This window comes from Crotalus tigris, unplaced genomic scaffold (genome assembly GCF_016545835.1).
Source record: "Crotalus tigris isolate CLP2741 ecotype Arizona unplaced genomic scaffold, ASM1654583v1 scf7180000019483.1746242, whole genome shotgun sequence".
Classification (NCBI taxonomy): Eukaryota; Metazoa; Chordata; class Lepidosauria; order Squamata; family Viperidae; genus Crotalus; species Crotalus tigris.
Window position 1 is genome coordinate 649,789 of NW_024097562.1, and position 18,731 is coordinate 668,519.

The 18,731-nt window shown below is 42.5% G+C and overlaps 1 protein-coding gene across 1 annotated transcript in view; it reads right to left on the reverse strand.

The window, feature by feature from the left end:
• Positions 1-1,066: 1,066 nt before the first annotated feature.
• The window catches only part of KIT (KIT proto-oncogene, receptor tyrosine kinase), a 133,163-nt gene continuing 115,498 nt past the window's right edge, over positions 1,067-18,731 (reverse strand). The window contains exons 19-21 of the mRNA XM_039362885.1: positions 18,522-18,621; positions 16,340-16,445; positions 1,067-4,970 (exon numbers count right to left, since the gene is read on the reverse strand). Of these exons, the coding sequence (XP_039218819.1) occupies positions 4,845-4,970; positions 16,340-16,445; positions 18,522-18,621 (332 nt within the window). The 3' untranslated portion in view covers positions 1,067-4,844. The remainder of the gene's footprint in view (positions 4,971-16,339; positions 16,446-18,521; positions 18,622-18,731) is intronic.

An 18,731-nucleotide genomic window follows, 5' to 3' on the forward strand; every position in this document is an offset into this window, starting at 1 on the left:
ATCATGGAAACCTAGTATGTTGGTTAGAGGATGCAAAATGCAATTTGCAGCAGACAATAGCAACTCTTTAACTTTGTGCATCCTTTGGAATCAGGTTTATTACATCTTGTTTTCAGAGCTTGTCACAGCAATGCGTAACATCTGCGACGAAGACTTGCTGCTCATAAAATCATGGGATGAAATTTCAGCGTTGGAGCTGCCTGACCTTCTGCCAATGTGCCGTTCTTCCTGCTATGGCTACACAATCTGCTGTGGTTTTGGAAAGCTACACAGCTGGAGGTGTATTAGCATGAGCTGGACTTCATTGTTGATTACCTTTTATTGCACCAGGGCTCTGTGGCAGTGAAATATCCACATTTGCTCACAGCAGGAGAGAAGACCTTTTTCTCACCTGTCACCGTTTTTTTTTTTTTTTGGTCATTTTTTTTTAACCAAGTGACTGTTGACTCCGGGAGATGGTCCCTGAAGTTTTAGTAGTAGTAATAATAATAATAATAATAATAATAATAATAATAATAATAATAACAACAACAACAACAACAACAACAACAACAACAACAACAACAACGGCAGGAATTAAGAAGAGGGAATTAAGCTATTTTCCAAAGCACCTGAAGGCAGGACAAGAAGCAACGGGTGGAAACTAATCAAGGAGAGAAGCAACCTAGAACTAAGGAGAAACTTCCTGACAGTGAGAACAATTAATCAGTGGAACAGCTTGCCTCCAGAAGCAGTAAATGCTCCAACACTGGAAGTTTTTAAGAAGAGACTGGACAGCCATTTGTCTGAAATGGTGTAGGGTTTCCTGCCTGAGCAGGGGGTTGGACTAGATGACCTCCAAGGTCCCTTCCAACTTTACTACTATTATTATTACTAATTCAAAGCAGGTATATATTGACCTCAGCCCTTCCCCACAGACACTGACAGAACTAAAACTTGTAAGTTAACACAATCCGTGCCAGTCACTGGCTGCTGATAAGGTTCCCCTATTTATTCATTTATGGGTGCAGAATTGGTAGCTTGGATTCGATGTATATTAAAATATCTCACAGAACTTGTCAATGGATATATCTTATTTACATCTTTATTTAAACTTTTAAACAGTACAACTTTCAAACATTCATGTATTTATACATACAGGCACTGTGCATATATTTATATTTATATATATTTATATAAAAATATTTTTAACCCAAGAACCTAAGAGTCGAGAAGATTTTATTGCTACATTTTAGCATTTACATGAGAACGCAACCGAACAAAACAAATTTGAAAATCTCAAGCTGCTGAATAAACTACACTTGAACAAAAACAAAATTATAAAAATATAGCTTCTGAGACTCTTAAAAGAAAAAATAAATCGTCCAAGTGCCAATGAAGTACCGCTGTGCCTATAATTATTACAATTTTGTAAATAACTGCTATAAAAGCCGAAGAGCATTTTTTTTCCTTGTAGCTTTAAAAGGTATAGGAAGATAAAGTATGACAGAAGCCCTGTTTTCATTTTCTGTACAGAAATATACATTGAACTTGGAGAAAATATCCTATCATCTCTCTGTCTCCTGCACACTCAACAAAAACGCTCCCTTGTTTTCATGTGGGATGATTATATCTGGGCAAAATATGGTTCTGCTCCTAGTCCGGGGGTAGGCAACCTTGGCTCTTTTATGACTCGTGGACTTCAACTCCCAGAATTCCTGAGCCAGCATGGCTCAGCTTGGAAACCTCTCCCTTTCCCCTCAGCATGGCTGGCTCAGGAATTCTGGGAGTTGAAGTCCACGAGTCATAAAAGAGCCAAGGTGGCCTACCCCTGTCCTAGTCTTTCTGACTCCTGGGAGGTCTGTAGGAAAGATGCATTCACATCTTGAATAAATGCGAATTTTGCTGTCCTTGTAATTTGGGAATCTCAAGATGGCATACAGGACTGTATCCCATTCAAATTGCATAGAACTGGCCGAACGGGCGAAAGTCAAGAGAAATAAGACAACAGAATTTCTTCTGCAGTCCCATTCTCTACCCTTACGCCAGTGTTTCTCAACCTTGGCAATGTTAAGGCATGTGGACTTCCAACTCCCAGAATTCCACAGCCAGCAACGCTGGCTGTGGAATTCTGGGAGTTGAAGTCCACATGCCTTAACATTGTCAAGGTTGAGAAACACTGCCTTACGCAGTGAGGAGCACGGATGGAGAAACCTGTGCTGTCCTTATCCAGGGAATAGGTAGATTCTTCCATGCAGTGGGGAATCCATTTTCAAGGTTTCCAATCCTACATTTCCAAGCCTACCAGTGTTGAGTTACCCAAGGAGGAGAATCCTTTTCACGCCTTCTTGTACAGATTGGAAAATGTCAACGGTTGACCACCAGATGCCTTGTAGGTGTTCTGAATGTGAAACAGGGCTAAGGACAGCCTTCTCCAGTGGGGCCATTTAGACCTCTAGCTCTCCTAGCCCCCTCAGCTGGAATAGTCAGTCCAATGACTCCGTTGAGCAGGTAAGGTTTTTTTTAGGTACCCACAAATAATTTGCAGAATCTTCCCCTTTATCAGAATACAGAGATCTGCTGCATGTTGCAAGGAGAACCTAGTACTCATAGAAAGTCTATTCCCTTCACAGAAGAGAATGGGATGCCTGGAGCTTGGACTAAGCCAGTCCCCAAAGGCAAAATTTGGAAAGATGCAACAGGATAACATCTCCAGTGCAAGTGTCTATAAAACTGGCCAACCCACTTCTGTAGCTATAACCTTAAACAACACAGAAGAATACCTAATTATAGATCAGATTACAGAGCGGAGGCTAATGGTATTTAAGCCAAGGAGGACATCAGGAGTGGATTTTAATTATCTTGCATTTGGAGAAGTGTTTAATTAACATTGCAATAGGGCAAATGATTGTTCTTATCAGAAATATATGTAAATGTTTAACAGTACAGTAAAGGTAAATAACAGGATGTGAAGGCCTAGTGCATTCTAAATAAATAAATACTTTAGAATTTGTTAGGAGATTTATTTAGAAGTCTTTTCTGGATGTTTTGCATTTGAGAGAAAGATGCACTTTCCGGAAAAAAAATACCAATGGGCATAGATAACTGGTGTTTACCAGCTAATACTCTGATTTTAACATGTTATTAGTCATTTTTCTCAATGCTGACATACCCAAATACTAAGCAACACAGGTAAATAAGACGTTCCCAGATGTAACTAAGAAATGGTTTACCTCTAATATTTTTTTCAAAGTATAGGAAAATGCACTCCTGATTAAATTTTTGGAATTTATCCACTATATTTGACTGGTTTAAATACACACTGTCACACATATGCACAAATTCAACAAGTAAGCCATCTTTTCACTCATATCAGTTCAATCTACAGGAGCTACATAAAGAATATATCACAATCGCTTTTGAAACACAAGCAGACGTTGTCTTCACCAGACTAGGAAATCCACCATATTTGATGTTACACTTTTTTTTTTACACCCTCTTACAGATGAAGATACTTTGTTAATATGGAAGCCACCATGTGACAGTCCAATTTTTTTTCTTCCCAGTATATGCTGCGGGAAACAATCGGGACTACCGCATCTGAGCAACAAATTCTGAACAACCACTAAATGGCAGCAAAGAGTCACGAACAACTCTTAAAACTCTCTGCTCACACCTAGTGGTTCAGCTGGTAGTTGCAGGCCAGATACAGCAGCCCTGAACATAAGACAAAAAAGCAATGAGAAAGTACTACCAGGTACAGAAAATATATCTCTTAGAACAGGGGTCCTCAAACTTGGCCCTTGTATGACTTGTGGACTTCAACTCCCAGAATTCCATGCTGGCTGAGGAATTCTGGGAGTTGAAGTCCACAAGTCATAAAAGGGCCAAGTTTGAAGACCCCTGTGTTAGAACATGAACCCTGTAAAGAAAAAATGAGGCTGGTAAATTCTTTTTTGTCCCTCTCATGTGATATATTTTCTGCTTAGAGCAGTGTTTCTTCAACCTTGGCAACTTTGAGATTTTAACTTCCAGATTTCCTCAGCTAGCCAGCCGGGTGGCCAAGGATGAGAAACACTGGCCTAGAGTGAAAAATTTGGAAATACTGAACTAAGCCATAAGCAAGGTGGAACTGGCCGTTTTCAATCCCGGAACTCAAAGCTAGGGAATCTGTGGTTCTCCAAAAAGTTACAATTTTAACATCCATGACTACAAGCTTGCTTCACAGCCACAAGTTCCTCAACTTCATACTTGGAATAAGTTCTGTTTGATGCTCATTCAAGATTTATTTCTCAACCAACTGTTACCTCCTTGGATTTGGAATGTCAGTTTTTTGCTTTCACTTCTAACCCCTTTAGATTTGGGAAATAATGGCAATTGCTCAAATATTTGCTCTTCCACGCTCAATACATCAACTTTTTGGACTTCTGATGCCTTTCATATAATGCTCTTTTTTTTAAACACAAAAACAACAACTCATACTTATTTTTGAAACTATTTCCCACTCCCAAAATCTGATTCTACATTACAATTGCCTATAACATAGCAATTATACAAATTCTAGCAAGCAGTGTTAACAATGGTATGGGCAGTCTAATTTTGTATGTGATTAAAAAGAAAACAACACAAAGCAAGTACTGCAGTACTCCTACTAACCATTAGAGCAGGGGTCTTTAAACTTGGCCCTTTTATGACTTGTGGACTTCAACTCCCAGAATTCCTCTGCCAGGCACGCTGGCTGAGGAATTCTGGGAGCTGAAGTCCACAAGTCATAAAAGGGCCAAGTTTGAAGACCCCCTGCATTGGAGCAACAGATTGTCATTTTGAAACCGTACATTCTCCAGCAAGATTGGCTGAGTCTTTTTTCAAACGTCCTCGTGCGTGAGTAAGGGTTGAGTAGATGAAGCGCTGCTACCCACTGAGTTAATTCTTACGGAGTGATCTGTAGCATTTCCTTGACTACAAATGCCATTTGAAACATTTGAGTAAATCTGGAAAAGATATGAATTAGAATCAGCCTATTGGACACAACACCAAACAACCTATACATTTTTTGCATTTAATCTGCGAAAGCGAATGCTGTCTTGCCTTCAACAATCTGATAACGTGTATTATAAAAGCCCAAGCCACTGTAATTTTAGTGACTGCTTTTTACTGGCTCAGAACATTGATTCTGTTTATGATTTCTTGGCTTCATATCTACATTTTATAGAGATTTCAATTACCCTATCATGAGAGGCAATCAACAAACATCTCTTTATAGTTATTTCAATGTACGTATGCGATGCTATTAATAATCTCAATATTGTTCTGTTTTTTAAAAAGATAATTTTTACTTTAACGCAATGCTAATAATAACCTCAACATTTTTTTAAAAAAAAGATAATAATTTTACTTTAAGAATCTGTCTGTCAACGCTGCTAAATCGGATGTTTTTGCATTGACAACAGATGGAAATGTAGCCATCTTTTACTTTTTGCTTTTAGAGTTAGATCAGGGCTTTTCAATCAGTGGTACGGGTACCACCTGTGGTACATTGGCACCTGGCAGGTGGTACGTGACCATCCTAGAAAAGTGGTAGCAGGGGAGGGGAATGAGAGCGCCAGCGGGCGGGTAGGCAGGTGTCTTGCTCAGCTGTGCCTTGGGGGGCACTTTTTTCAGTGCCATTGTAACTTCGAACAATCACTAAGCGAACCATTGTAAGTCGAGGACTACCTGTACTTTATCACTTTTTTCCTTTTTTTGGTCATCAAGTTTTTGACAACTTGCTAGGCAACTGGTGGTACTCGGATACTGCCATATCCTAAAAGTGGTACAATGGGTGAAAAGGTTGAAAAGCCCTGAGTTAGATGATGCTGGGAGGGGGGATGTGAATGAGAGTCCAGCTAGACATAACAACACTAAACCTAGCGTGAGAAACAAGTTTATTGTAACCAGGGCTGATAAGGAATTGGGGGGCTGGAGAACTGGAGAGGAAGTCTGCACTTCAAGCTAATTGGGGAATGTGATTTATGACTGTTATTTGGAGGAGGGAATTGTGTTTTGATACTATGTGCCCAGGGGAGGGGAATTCAGTTTTTGGCTTCAATTATGCAGTGCCGATGTTATACTACTCAAAATAAAGGTTCTTTAAGGTAAACAATGACTCATAGTTCTTTTGAAGAGTTTCATCTGTCGGAACCATGACACTGTCCTCTTAATTTTGCGAGAGGTACAGTTTCCATCTATAAAATTAATAGTGTTTAATTCAAACATCAATTTATATATAGAGAGGGAGGGAGGGAGGGAAGGAGAGGGAGAGGAAAATGCTCAGGGCTGCAAGAACAGTTTTGCATTCACCTTTAAATACACTTGTTTAGATTTGAAAGTCTGCCAAGCACCCCGGATTGTGATCATGTGACCGGAGAGATGCTGTGGTGGCCTGAACTTTGAAGATTGGCCATAAGCACCACTTGCTCAGCACAGTTTTAAGCCTAAATGATTGCTGAAGAAGTGATTAAGTAATGGCCACCTGTAGCTAAAAGTTGTTTGAAGAAAAGGAAAAAAAACACCCTGAATAATGAAGGTAATGTAGGCTGCAGAACATGAAAATGACTAAGAAGAAAGAAAAGCAGTTCAGCGCAGGTCCAATTTTGATTTTGATTTTTAACTTGTAAATGTTAACCTTGTTTCTAACGGCACTTTTAGTCGTGTTTTTATACGATGTTATTTATCTTGCCTGTAAACCACTTAGCGGCGATGAAGCGGTGAGCAAATTTGATTGACGGATTCATAAATAAATAAATGGAAAGGCAGCACATATTGGAAGTGAAGCTGATAGGACCGGGACAGTGAGAAAGAGGGTAAGTTGGGAATTCCCCTAAGTGGGCCGTGTCAAACTCCTAAAGAAGGACCAGCCATGTTACAGACAGCAGTGAATTCAGGCGGTCCTTGAGTTACGACCACAGCTGGTCGTATTTGAGCTAAGTGAAACATTTAAATAAGTTTGCCTCATTTTACGACCTTTCTTGTCACAGTTGCTAAGGGAACCATTGCCTTTGTTATGTTAATGACACAGTTTTTAAGTGAATCTGGATTTCCCACGGACTTTGCTTGTCAGAAAGGCTTTTTGGATTATGATTTGGTGGAACATTCAAAAGATTTTTAGAAGGAAGATAAAGTTCACCCCTCAACTGTTTTTATTGGGTATTTTTGTGGACTTAAATGATAAAGAAACTATTTTGATGTTGAATTTATTAACTGCTGCAAGGTTATTAATAGGTTTATACTGGAAGAAAGATTCTTTGCCTACTTTAGAAGAATGGGTATTTAAAGTATCTAGTTTTGCAGAAATGGCAAAAATTTCTGCTTATTTAAAGGATCATACACAAGAAAGATATATTACTGTACGGAGAAGATGGATAGATTATATTCAGAAAAAGTATGGAACTAAAAAGTTTCATTTATTTTATGAATGAATATTATAGTAAATATTATAGAGAATTTTCTTATAGGTTATTGGAGTTAAAGGTTAAGTATGATATTTTCTTTTTTTCTTATTATTATAAATCTTCTTATTATTAACCCTGTATTCTGCTCTGGGAAGTGAAGGGAGGGGGGTTGGGGGTGGGGGGGAAGAAATGTGGGGGGGTAAGTGTAATATAGATAATGGTTGCTTATAGGGGTGCGGCCTGGGCACTCCCCTTATGCTGCGTTCATGGGTTTGATAGGGATGAGAGGTGGGCAAGTGTAGAGAGGAAGTAGGGCAGTGAGAGGAGAGGGGGAGGGGAAGAGAGTAGGATGGGAGGTGAGAAAGAGGAGGGAAGTAGGGAATGTTTTAAGAGAGGGTGGACGCGGCCTGGGGGGAGTGGGCAGGTCGTACCAATGGTTACGAATTCATCTTATTTCAAAACTGTATTGTATTTTTTTTTAATGTTTACATGGAAAAAATAAAAAACTTTTAATGACCCTGGGACGCTGCAACCATCATAAATATGAATTAGCTGAATTTTGATCATGTGATCATAGGGATGCTGCAATGGATGTTAAGTGCGAAAAATGGCCATAACTCCCTTTTTTCAGCACCACTGTAACTTTGAACAGTCACTAAATGAACTGTTATAAATCGAGGATGACCTATAGAAGTAAATCTTAGTGACTTGCAATAGTCTTTCCAATTCCCAACTAAGTACTTATACAAAGGCTATAGGTCAGTGATGATGAACCTTTTAGAGACCGAGTGCCCAAAAACCGCCCCCCCCCCCCGCCCGCCCCTGCCCACCCGCAGGGCCACCCACGACCTCCACGGCCCACCCCAGCAGATCGCCCAGGCGACCCAGCAGCACCATGGTGGCCACACCCTCTGCCCACGCCCCGCAGCATCATCTGTGCATGACGAGGCGCAAGGGCGGAGTCTTGTCCCCGCTGCGATGTCCTTGGCTGCGCTGCTCTGTGTGGGCTGCGCTCTGGGGTGACTCTCCTCCAGGGGGGCTGCTGGTGAGGAGGCCATGGGGGAGGTGGGGCTGGGGTCACAGCGCACATGCCCACAGAGAAGGATCTGAGTACCACCTCTGGCACGCGTGCCATAGGTTCATCACTACTGCTATAGGTCTAAATGTGGCCTATACCAGTGGCGTCCAACCAGGGACCAGTTCCATGGAGACAGGTTTTTCCCTGGACCGGAGGGGGTGTGGTTTCATGTACTGCCTGCATCCCACGGATGGGGCTTAGCTTTTTTGCACGGCCCCATTTCTGGCATGCCACGGACTGGTGGTTAGGGACCCCTGGCCTATACGGATTGGAATCTACCTCACTGGCCATTTTCAGTCACATTAAAAAAGCCATGTGACACATTCACACCAAAAGAAACATTTCATACTGAATCCAAACAAAATAGTCACAGTGGAAGCAAAATAACTACACACCCGCATGTTTTTCAAAAAAGATTCCACTTGTTTTAACACCCAGCTTCACACTTCCTCACTGATGAACAAAGAGATGGCTTCAAGTGTGAAAACGCAAGGAAGCATCAAGAGGAGACAAAACAGCTGAGTCCAGCTGCAATCTGTGCCTTCAAATGAGAATATAGCCATACCAGCAACAGACAAAAGAAGAGAAAAAGTAATCATGGGTGAATCACGAGCACGATGCCAAAATGGACAACCTAGTACAGGATTTATTAAATTTGTCTGGCCGCCCATTTCACAAGAAGTGATTCTGGGTGGCATACAATGAAAAAATATAAAACAATTTGTTGTTGTTAATTGCGAAGTCGTGTCCGACCCATTGCGACCCCATGGACAACGTTCCTCCAGGTCTTCCTGTCCTCTACCATCTTCTGGAGTCCATTTAAGTTCACACCTACTGCTTCAGTGACTCCATCCAGCCCTCTCATTCTCTGTCGTCCCCTTCTTCTATTGCCCTCAATCTTTCCCAGCATTAGGCCCTTCTCCAGGGAGTCCTTCCTTCTCATTAGGTGGCCAAAGTATTTGAGTTTCAACTTCAGGATCTGGCCTTCTAAAGAGCAGTCAGGGTTGATCTCCTGTAGGACTGACCGGTTTGATCGCCTTGCGGTCCAAGGGACTCGCAGGAGTCTTCTCCAGCACCATAATTCAAAGGCCTCAATTTATAAAACAATAACATGTCAGAAATAGTCATGTTAAAAGGTTAAAAAAAACAGGCAAGGGAGATACCTCAAGATATCACCGACCCCCTAGGCTAGATCACATAGCTAGGTTTTGAGACACTTCTAGAAAATCAGTAGGGATAGAAATGATGTCACTTAGGGGGTGCATGGCAGAGAAGGACCACCGTGTGCAGTTCCCTGACAGATGGGATCCATAACAGGCATCTTGTGCCCAATGTGATGGGACATTTAAGCCATCGTCAAGAAATTCAGTCAACAAGACCGAGGAAGAAGTAAAGTTGCTGATAAACAAAATTATTTGGAAAAGTCAATAAGAATCAAGGATAACTAAGTCCTTATACCTCTACGGCCTGCCGTAAATTGACAAGCCAGAAATCCCTCTGCAACCAATTGTCAGCTTCATTGGAACAGCACGTTGCAAAACATCTGGTCAATATACTAAACTCATATCAGGAAAACACTGAAATCTGCCATAAACAACTGTGAAGTATTTACGGAAAGGATTACAAGAAAAACGATCAAGACTCGGTTAGTAGAATAACAAAATGCAATAAGATCCCAATGTATTGGGGTATGTATGGAAGGAAGTAAGAAGTGGGGTGCCACAGGGTTTCATCTTAGGCCCAGTACTCTTCAATATCTTCATAAATGACTTAAATCAGGGCTTTTCAACCTTTTCACCCATTGTACCACTTTTAGGATAGGACAATATCCGAGTACCACCAGTCGCCTAGCAAGGGGTCAAAAACTTAATGACCCATAAAAAAAGGAAAAAAGTGATGAAGTACGGGTAGTCCTTGACTTACAACAGTTCACTTAGTGACTGTTCGAAGTTACGATAGCACTGAAAAAAGTGCCCCCCAAGCCACAGTCGAGCCTGCCTGCATACCTGGCGGTGCTCTTCCTCCTGTCCGAGGTTTTCATTGTTGTGAGCATTTCTGTTGAGGATTGGCAGTGGGGGTGGGGTGGGGTGTGAGGTGTTTGGTTTTTATTCCCCCAATCTGCTGGGTGGTTGCAGCAGTTTTTGGTCACTTCACATAACCCTGGGACACTGTGACCGTCATAAATATGAATCAGTTGCCAAGCATCTGAATGTAAATCACAAGACCCTGGAGATGCTGCAACATTCCAGCTGATTGTTGCTTCTTCTGCGCTCAGCAGAAGTGCTAGGATCAGCGCCGAGCTCCAGCTGGAGCCTGGCGCTGATTCTGGTGCTTCCACTGAGCCCTGACAGGCCTGAAGAAGCGCTGATCCTGGGGCTTCCGCTGAGCCCTGACAGCCCTGCAGCTCCAGCTGTCTCTTGCTCAGGCTTGTGCGGTGCTGCCACCAGTTCAGCTCATTCCCCTCCCCCGCTACCACTTTTCTAGGATGGTCACGTACTACCTGCCAGATGCCAATGTACCACAGGTGCTACCTGTACCACTGGTTGAAAAGCCTTGACTTAGATGAGGGAATAGAAAGGGAACTCATCAAATTTGCAGATGGCTCTAAGCTGGCAGGAATAGCCAACACCCCAGAAGACAAGGTCAGGATCCAAAAAAGTCTTGACAGACGTAAACAACGAGCCCTATCCAACAACATGAATTTTAATGTGGAGAAAAGCAAAGTTTTACACTTAGGCAGGAAAAACCAAAGGTATAACTACAGATTGGGCAAAACCTGGTTCAAAAAAAGGAACATTGAGAGGGACCTTGGAGTCCCAGTAGATCAGTGGTTCTCAACCTTTCTAATGCCGCGACCCCATAATACAGTTCCCCATGTTGTGGTGACCCCCAACCACTTATACATCACTGGGTGCCAGGGGCGTGGCCAAAGAAAAGGGGGAAAAATGGCGGACAGCCTTGTTTGGCGACCCCCGTGAAATGGTCGTTCGACCCCAAATGGGGTCCCAACCCACAAGTTGAGAACCACTGCAGTAGATGATTACTTAAATATGAGCCAGCAGTATACAGCAGCAGCCAAAAAAGCTAATGTAATCCTTGGTTGTATAAACAGAGGAATAGACTCAAAATTAGTACCGCTTTATAAAGCCTTAGTAAGGCCACACCTGGAATATTGCATCCAGTTTTGGTCACATTACAAAAAAAGATGTCGAGATTTTGGGAAAAGTGCAAAGAAGAGCAACTAAGATGATTAAAGGCCTGGAGATGAAAACATATGAAGAACGGCTGCAGGATTTGGGTTTGGCTATAGTCTAGAGAAAAGAAGGACTAGGGGTGACATGACAGAAATATTCCCGTATCTGAGATGCTGCTACAAAGAGGAAGGGGTCAACTTATCTTCCAAAGCACCAGAAGGCAAGACAAGAAACAATGGATGGAAACTAATCAAGGAGAGAAGCAACCTGGAACTAAGGAGAAACTTCCTAACCGAGAGGACAATTAACTAGAGGAACATCTTGCCTTCAGAAGTTGTGGGTGCTTCATCAATGGAGGTTTTTAAGAAGATACTGGACAGTCACTTGTCTGAAATGGTATAAGGTCTCCTGTTTGAACAGGAGGTTGGACTAGAAGACCTCCAAGGTCCCTTCCAGTTTTAGTCTGATTGATTACTGGAAATAAAAAGGTAGAGCAGCTGAACACTGCATAAAGTGCTACTGCACTGGGAAAAAACATGACATTCCTAGCCTCTGAAGACAATGAACACAAAAGGAATATCCAGAAAACAATTTAAGTGGAAACAACTAATCTGAAAAGGTTTGGAATACAGAATTCCTTGGACAATAAAAAAAACAATCAGCGGGATTAATGACAGGATCTGTCCAATGGGAAATTAAGCATTACTTTTAACTGGCTTGATGACAATTAGTTTATTGCAGAAATGATGCATGGTTATATACTATTATTTGTTTTGTGCATTAAACAATTAATTTTTGTTTTGTTTTTGTTGATTGCAGATGGCAATGAAGGAAGTTCGTATAGAACAGTGCTTCTCAACGTTTGTGTGACGGCGACCCCCGTCACACAAACGTGCCGCGCATGCGCGGTTGCGCCCCATGCGTGGCGCGGTGGCGCCCCATGCGTGGTGCGCATGCGCGGCGGCGCCCCCATGCGCGGTGCGCATGTGCAGCGGCGCCCCTCGAGGGGGAAAAATGGCGGATCGCCTTGTTTGGAGACCCCCGAGAAATGGTCGATCGACCCCAAATGGGGTCGCGACCCATAGGTTGAGAACCGCTGGTATAGAACAACCAAATATTTGGTTATTATGTGACCCACACTGGCCTGAAACAATGCTAGGGGGTAAAGGCTTCTTGTCTAATGCCTAGAATTGTAGGTGCGTAGTTGTTTTGCTGAAACTTTGCATAAGCTATTCCGTTTTAATTCCACCTTTTAATTTGTAAAGTTCTGTGTGGCTTATTGAAATTCGACTGAAAATTAATTCCACTATCCTTAGCATCACTCATTACCACACAGTCATACTGGGAATGTGGTATGCCACTTGGATTACAGTGTGGCTTTGGAATAGCAACTGCTAATTTGTGTTAAGCAACTAAGATGGTTTGTCTCATTTCCCTTCCTTGCCTGGCTGACAGTTGAAAGACTGCACTCACTGTCTCCAATTTCCTAAGATACATATTTTTGACAGAACAATGACAAACAGCACACCAAGGCTGCAAACTAAGATTTAAACTCTGCAGTTGATTAGTTGTGTTCCATTTGTATTATAATGCAAAAAAATAATAATAATCTACACTTGGAAAAGCACTCTTTGAGTGCAAAGTAGTCTCTAGTTTTATTGGTTTTTCCACGTCTTTGCTAATAGACTGGTATTTGCTTACAGGTAGTCCTCATTTAACAACCACAATTGGGACTGGCAACCCAGTGGCTAAATAAAACAGTCATTAAGTGACACCACAACTGTGCTTTGTTCAGCTTACCTCAGCTTTCTTTTGCTTTACAGACTTGCGACGGTTAAACTGTAAAGGTGAGGATTCATCATAAAGTGACCTTTTCATCAGTGTGGTGAATTGTGAAATGGGTTGCTAAATGAGGACTACCTGTACAGATAGGCCTCGACTTACAATAGTTTTATTTAGTGACCTTTCAACATTAAAACAGCACTTAAAAAAAGGAACAAAGCTGTTTTTGCCCACTTACGATCCGTGGTCAGGTGATCAAAATTCAGACGCTTGGCAACTGACTCACATTTATGACGGCTACAGAGTCCTGGGGTCATGTGACTCCCTTTGGCAACCCTCTGACCCGCAAAGTCAACGGAGAAACCATATTCGTTTAACAACTGGGTGATTAATTTAACCATCGCGGTGATTCCCTTAACAAATCTGGCAAGAAAAGCCGCAAAATGGGGCAAAAACTCACTCAACCAATTTCTCGCTCGGGAACATAAATTTTGGGCTCAGTTGTGGTTGTTAAGCCGAGGACTCCCTGTATTACCTTTCACTAAACGGGCAGCTTTCTTTCACTGAGTTCAAGGGAAAAGTGTCAACTGCTTTTTAACTGAGTTCGGTTAAAAGGTTAAGTTGGCCGGGAACTACAGTATATTACAGTGATGATGAACCTTTTAGAGACCGAGTGCCCAAACTGCAACCCAAAACCCACTTACTTATCACCAGGGGCCAGGTGGGCGTGGCCCACTGGGTGGGCGTGGCCATGGTGGTCATGGCAGACTGGTGGGTGTGGCCAAGGTGGGCGTGGTCACCTCACTGTTGCTCGTGGAGAGGGATGCCTGTGGGGGCCAGGCAGGGTTCGGGGAGATCCAGGGGGTCTCTGGCAGGTGGGGCAAGTGGGCAGGAGGCTCGTCCTGAGGGGTGAGGCAAGGCAAGGTGAGGCAGGGCAGGGGGGCCACTGTTGCAGGGCGAGGCAGGGGACGGAGTGGCTGCTGCCTGACACCATCAGCCCCTGCACACAAAGGCCAGCGAGCGCATGGGGGCCAACAGTGTCTGTCAGCAGCCACAGCCTGCTTGCCCCTTGACCAGTGGACTCTGGGGCTCCGGAGCCCGCCACCAGAAGTTCAGAGAAGCCGCCTCTGAGCTGGACAGACGGCCAACAGCTGAGGAGGCGATGCAGGGGGTCGTGCCCGGGAAAGAGGAGAGCATGCAAGGCCAAGAGGGATGGGACAGGGGGGAGCGAAACCAGCCGTGCTGGGATGCCTCCGGCCACGTGGGACCTCGGTGAGTTAGTGGGCGGCTGGTTGAAGAGCGGCAGTTGCCATCTCCGGGGCATGGCACGCGTGCCCACAGAGAGGGCTCCAAGTGCCGCCTCTGGCACGCGTGCCATAGATTCACTACCACTGGTATATTATAATAACATTTGCTGTCCCCGCTGCCAATTCTTATCCTCTGTCCAGTTTGGTTTGGTTTGGTTTGTCCTCATGTGAAGTGGGGCAGACTGAGTAAACAGCAAAGGAACAGATTATTAAACCCTCTGGCTTCACATACTTCATCCCTTCTGGTGGTCACAGGAAACTAAGCCACCCCCCCCCCCCAAAAAAAAGACAGTGATAAGAACGTGCTGAAGTTAGGACAGGTGTGTGTTTTGGTTCTGACAGGCAGTTAGCCCATAAAGTGGAAAGTTGTTGCACAAGTCAACAAAAAGACAGAAAGAGAAGAACACTTTTGTCAAAGCTCATCAACTTCTGCTGAATAACTGGGGGAGGCTGTGTGTTTTGACACTTCTATAAGTAAGTCCTGGACTTGTAACCGTTCATTTAGTGACTTTTCAAAGTTACACCGGCACTGAAAATGTGACTTAGGACCGTTTTTCACAGCTCCCACCTCTGAAGCATTCCCATGATCGTGTGGGTCAAAATTTAGATGCTGGGCAACGGGTTCATACTTACGACCGCGGTTGCATCCCGGGGTCACGTGATCCCCTTTTGCGGCCTTCTGACAAGCAAACTCAATGGGGAAAGCATTCGCTTAACAACCAGGTTACTAATTTATCAACTGCGGCGATTCATTTAACAATGGTGGTAAGAAAGACTGTAAAATGGGGCAAAACCCACCTAACAACAGAAATGTTGGGGGCTCAATTGTAGCCATAAGTCAAGGACGGTTTGTATTGTATCCTTCTGTTTTACTATGGTTGGTACAGCGCAGTGGTTCTCAACCTTTTTAATGTCGTGACCCCCAACTGGTCGTAAGTCGAGGACTACTCAACCGGTCGTAAGTCGAGGACTACTCAATTGGTGCAGCACCGTTTGCAGAATGGGACTTTTGGCGGGCTCAGCAGGGCAGAGACAGCCTGGACAATTCCTATTGGCTTTTGAAAGCCAATAGAATTAGACTCTATTCAAGAGAGTCTATTCTATTGGCTTTCAAAAGCCAATAGAATAAAAGGGAGTAGCACAGCTAAGGAAAAGGGGGGAAAAAATGGCAGACTGCGTTGTTTGGCGACCCCCGTGAAATGGTCGTTTGACCCCAAATGGGGTCCCGACCCACAGGTTGAGAACCACTGGTATAGCGGGAAAGAGAATGGGTCCCTTTTCCAATTCTCTAAACTTACCGTTTAGTATTTTTTTAAAGCTTTGATAAAGCTGTACTTCAAACTCAACCTCTTCCCAAAAAATTCAGCGGCCCACCAGGCGTGCTGAATAAAGTTGAAGGGCAACCTTCTTTCAAAAGCCAGGTCCCTGCTTTTATCTGAAAGTTATATGATTTATCTTTTGGACGAGACGAATGGAACGCCCCATAAAAAAGATCTATGAACAACGAACACCCAACGTTGACCCCCGTGGTCTCCCTTTGGGAGCTTCGCCGCAATACTCAATGCTCACATGACTTGTGGTGTCGGAAATCTGTTGTTCAATCAGTTGTACAATTTGCTTGAAGGTTGGCCTCTTCACAGGATCGGCATCCCAGCAACTCTTCATGGTGTTGAAGCTACAGAAACAGTTAGAATGAACCGAATGGATATCATTCATCTTCTTAAATATCACAATCCTTTTTCGCTAGTTCGTTTTGCTAACCGTTGATAGACGTTTTCCCATGTTTTAAAATAGACTTTGAGTCTTCTTTCTAATAATAGTAATAATAGTAGTAAAGTTGGAAGGGACCTTGGAGGTCATCTAGTCCAACCCCCTGCTCGGGCAGGAAACCCTACACCATTTGGGACAAATGGCTGTCCAGTCTCTTCTTAAAAACTTCCAGTGTTGGAGCATTTACTGCTTCTGTCCATTTCTGCACATTCTAAAATTTTCCTGATTATGAGCTCATCAGATGGTATGTTTTCATTTTTCCAATATTGATATTTAATAAGATGAATGATATCTACTGATTAATTGATACTCTTTGTGATTACTGTTATTCTTATTGACTATAGCTATTTACTATTACATTAATTACTGTTACCGAATATATGTACCTGGACAATAGTCTGCTTGCTAAAGCTTGGAAATGTTATTGGGGCCAACCCCATTGTTGTATCTACCCCTATCCCAACCCCATCCCTGAACCCCACCCTGAACCCCAATACCTATACTGACCCTATCCCTCCCCTAATCTTATAAAACTTAATAAAATATTGTATGTATAAAAAAGAATGAACATCAGTCGTAATTTTTAGAATGTTTTTAGAGCTTTGAGAAAAATTCATAGGCATGCAATTTGGTTCATTTTTCCAAAGCCAACCGTTAAGTTTAATCACCAAAAGCATGAAAATGCCTTCTCAAAAGAATTCTGAAAAATGCAACGTGTGTCTAAAGACCCAGCCTCCCATTTGTCACACAGTACTATATCAAGGATAATCATTGTGCTTTTATATTATATTCCTTAAACACTGAGAGAATTCTGCTATGGAGTGTGCTGGAATTGCATATGCATTTTTTTTTATTCCCAATGCGAATGAATGCTAGTATCACAGTCTGCAAGGGTTCATATCTCCTTGAAGTACATCGTAAGGAACTCTAGAAGAGCTGAACTTATTTTATTAAGTACTGAGATAGGAATTGGTTAATTGTTCTAACTGTCAGGAAGTTTCTCCTTTGTTCCAGGTTGCTTCTCTCCTTGATTAGTTTCCACCCGTTGCTTCTTGTCCTGCCTTCAGGTGCTTTGGAGAATAGCTTGACTCCCTTTTCCTTGTGGCAGCCCCTGAGATATTGGAACATGGCTATCATGTCCCCCCTCATCCTTCTCTTCATAAACTAGACAAGATCAATTATTAAATGGATGAACTGGCTATACACCAGTGAAAGCCAGTTGCACCAGACCATAGTGAAATGGACATAAAATTTGGCTTAACTGTGGTGATGATGGTTGCTGTTATTCAGATCGCTGCTATTTGCATAAAGAAATCAAATAACCTCCATGGACCTTCTATGCATATGAGGTCACACCACAATGGGTTAATTTGAAAACATTTGGAAATATTGGACAAGGTCTACTGACAATTTGCCATGGCCAACTCACCATGGCCAACGCTCCACAGGACAATTTTTTTTGTGGGAGAAAAGTTACACTAATACCGAAGAAATTATGAAAAGAATAATTAAAGAAAGGGTGCAAAAGGAAGAACAGAATGAAATGTAAATGGTAAAAATTAAAATAAATTTTAGTTTATTTTAAATAACTAAATAGAATTGTTAAATCGTCCCGCAGTGAGTTGTATGTGGTGAATTTGCCACGGCGCGTCGGCCCCAGTGAGTTGGCCATGGCAAGTTGTCCCCTTTCCTCAGACAATGCATGCGAGCATGAATAAATGTGGGATATTGACTGAGCAGGACGTGTGGTCACAATGGGACGAAACGAAAGCACCATGGCTAACTGTAACTCTGTTTCTTTTCCCCGGTATCAATTCAAACAGAATTCTACAAAATTGGCAAACATATGAAAATGCGAGAAGGTACCTATGATTTAGTCTATTACTGAAACTTTAAAAAAAAACCAGCCTAAAATAAAACAAGCATTTTCATCAAAATCTGATAATTGGTGTTTTGAAATGTTAAATAAATTCAGACTCACATTTCTGGAGGGGCGTATTCCGGACTAAACATTCTGTATCCTTCCTTAATATTTTTATAGAACTTGGAATCCACAGGCATTCCGGGATAGGGACTGCTTCCTATTCAACAAGAGGCTATCCATTAGTGTATCGTTTTAATTACATATTTATTTGTATTTATTAACCACCCAGTCCAAGGGGCTCTGTTTTTTTTTATACTCCTCCTTTTT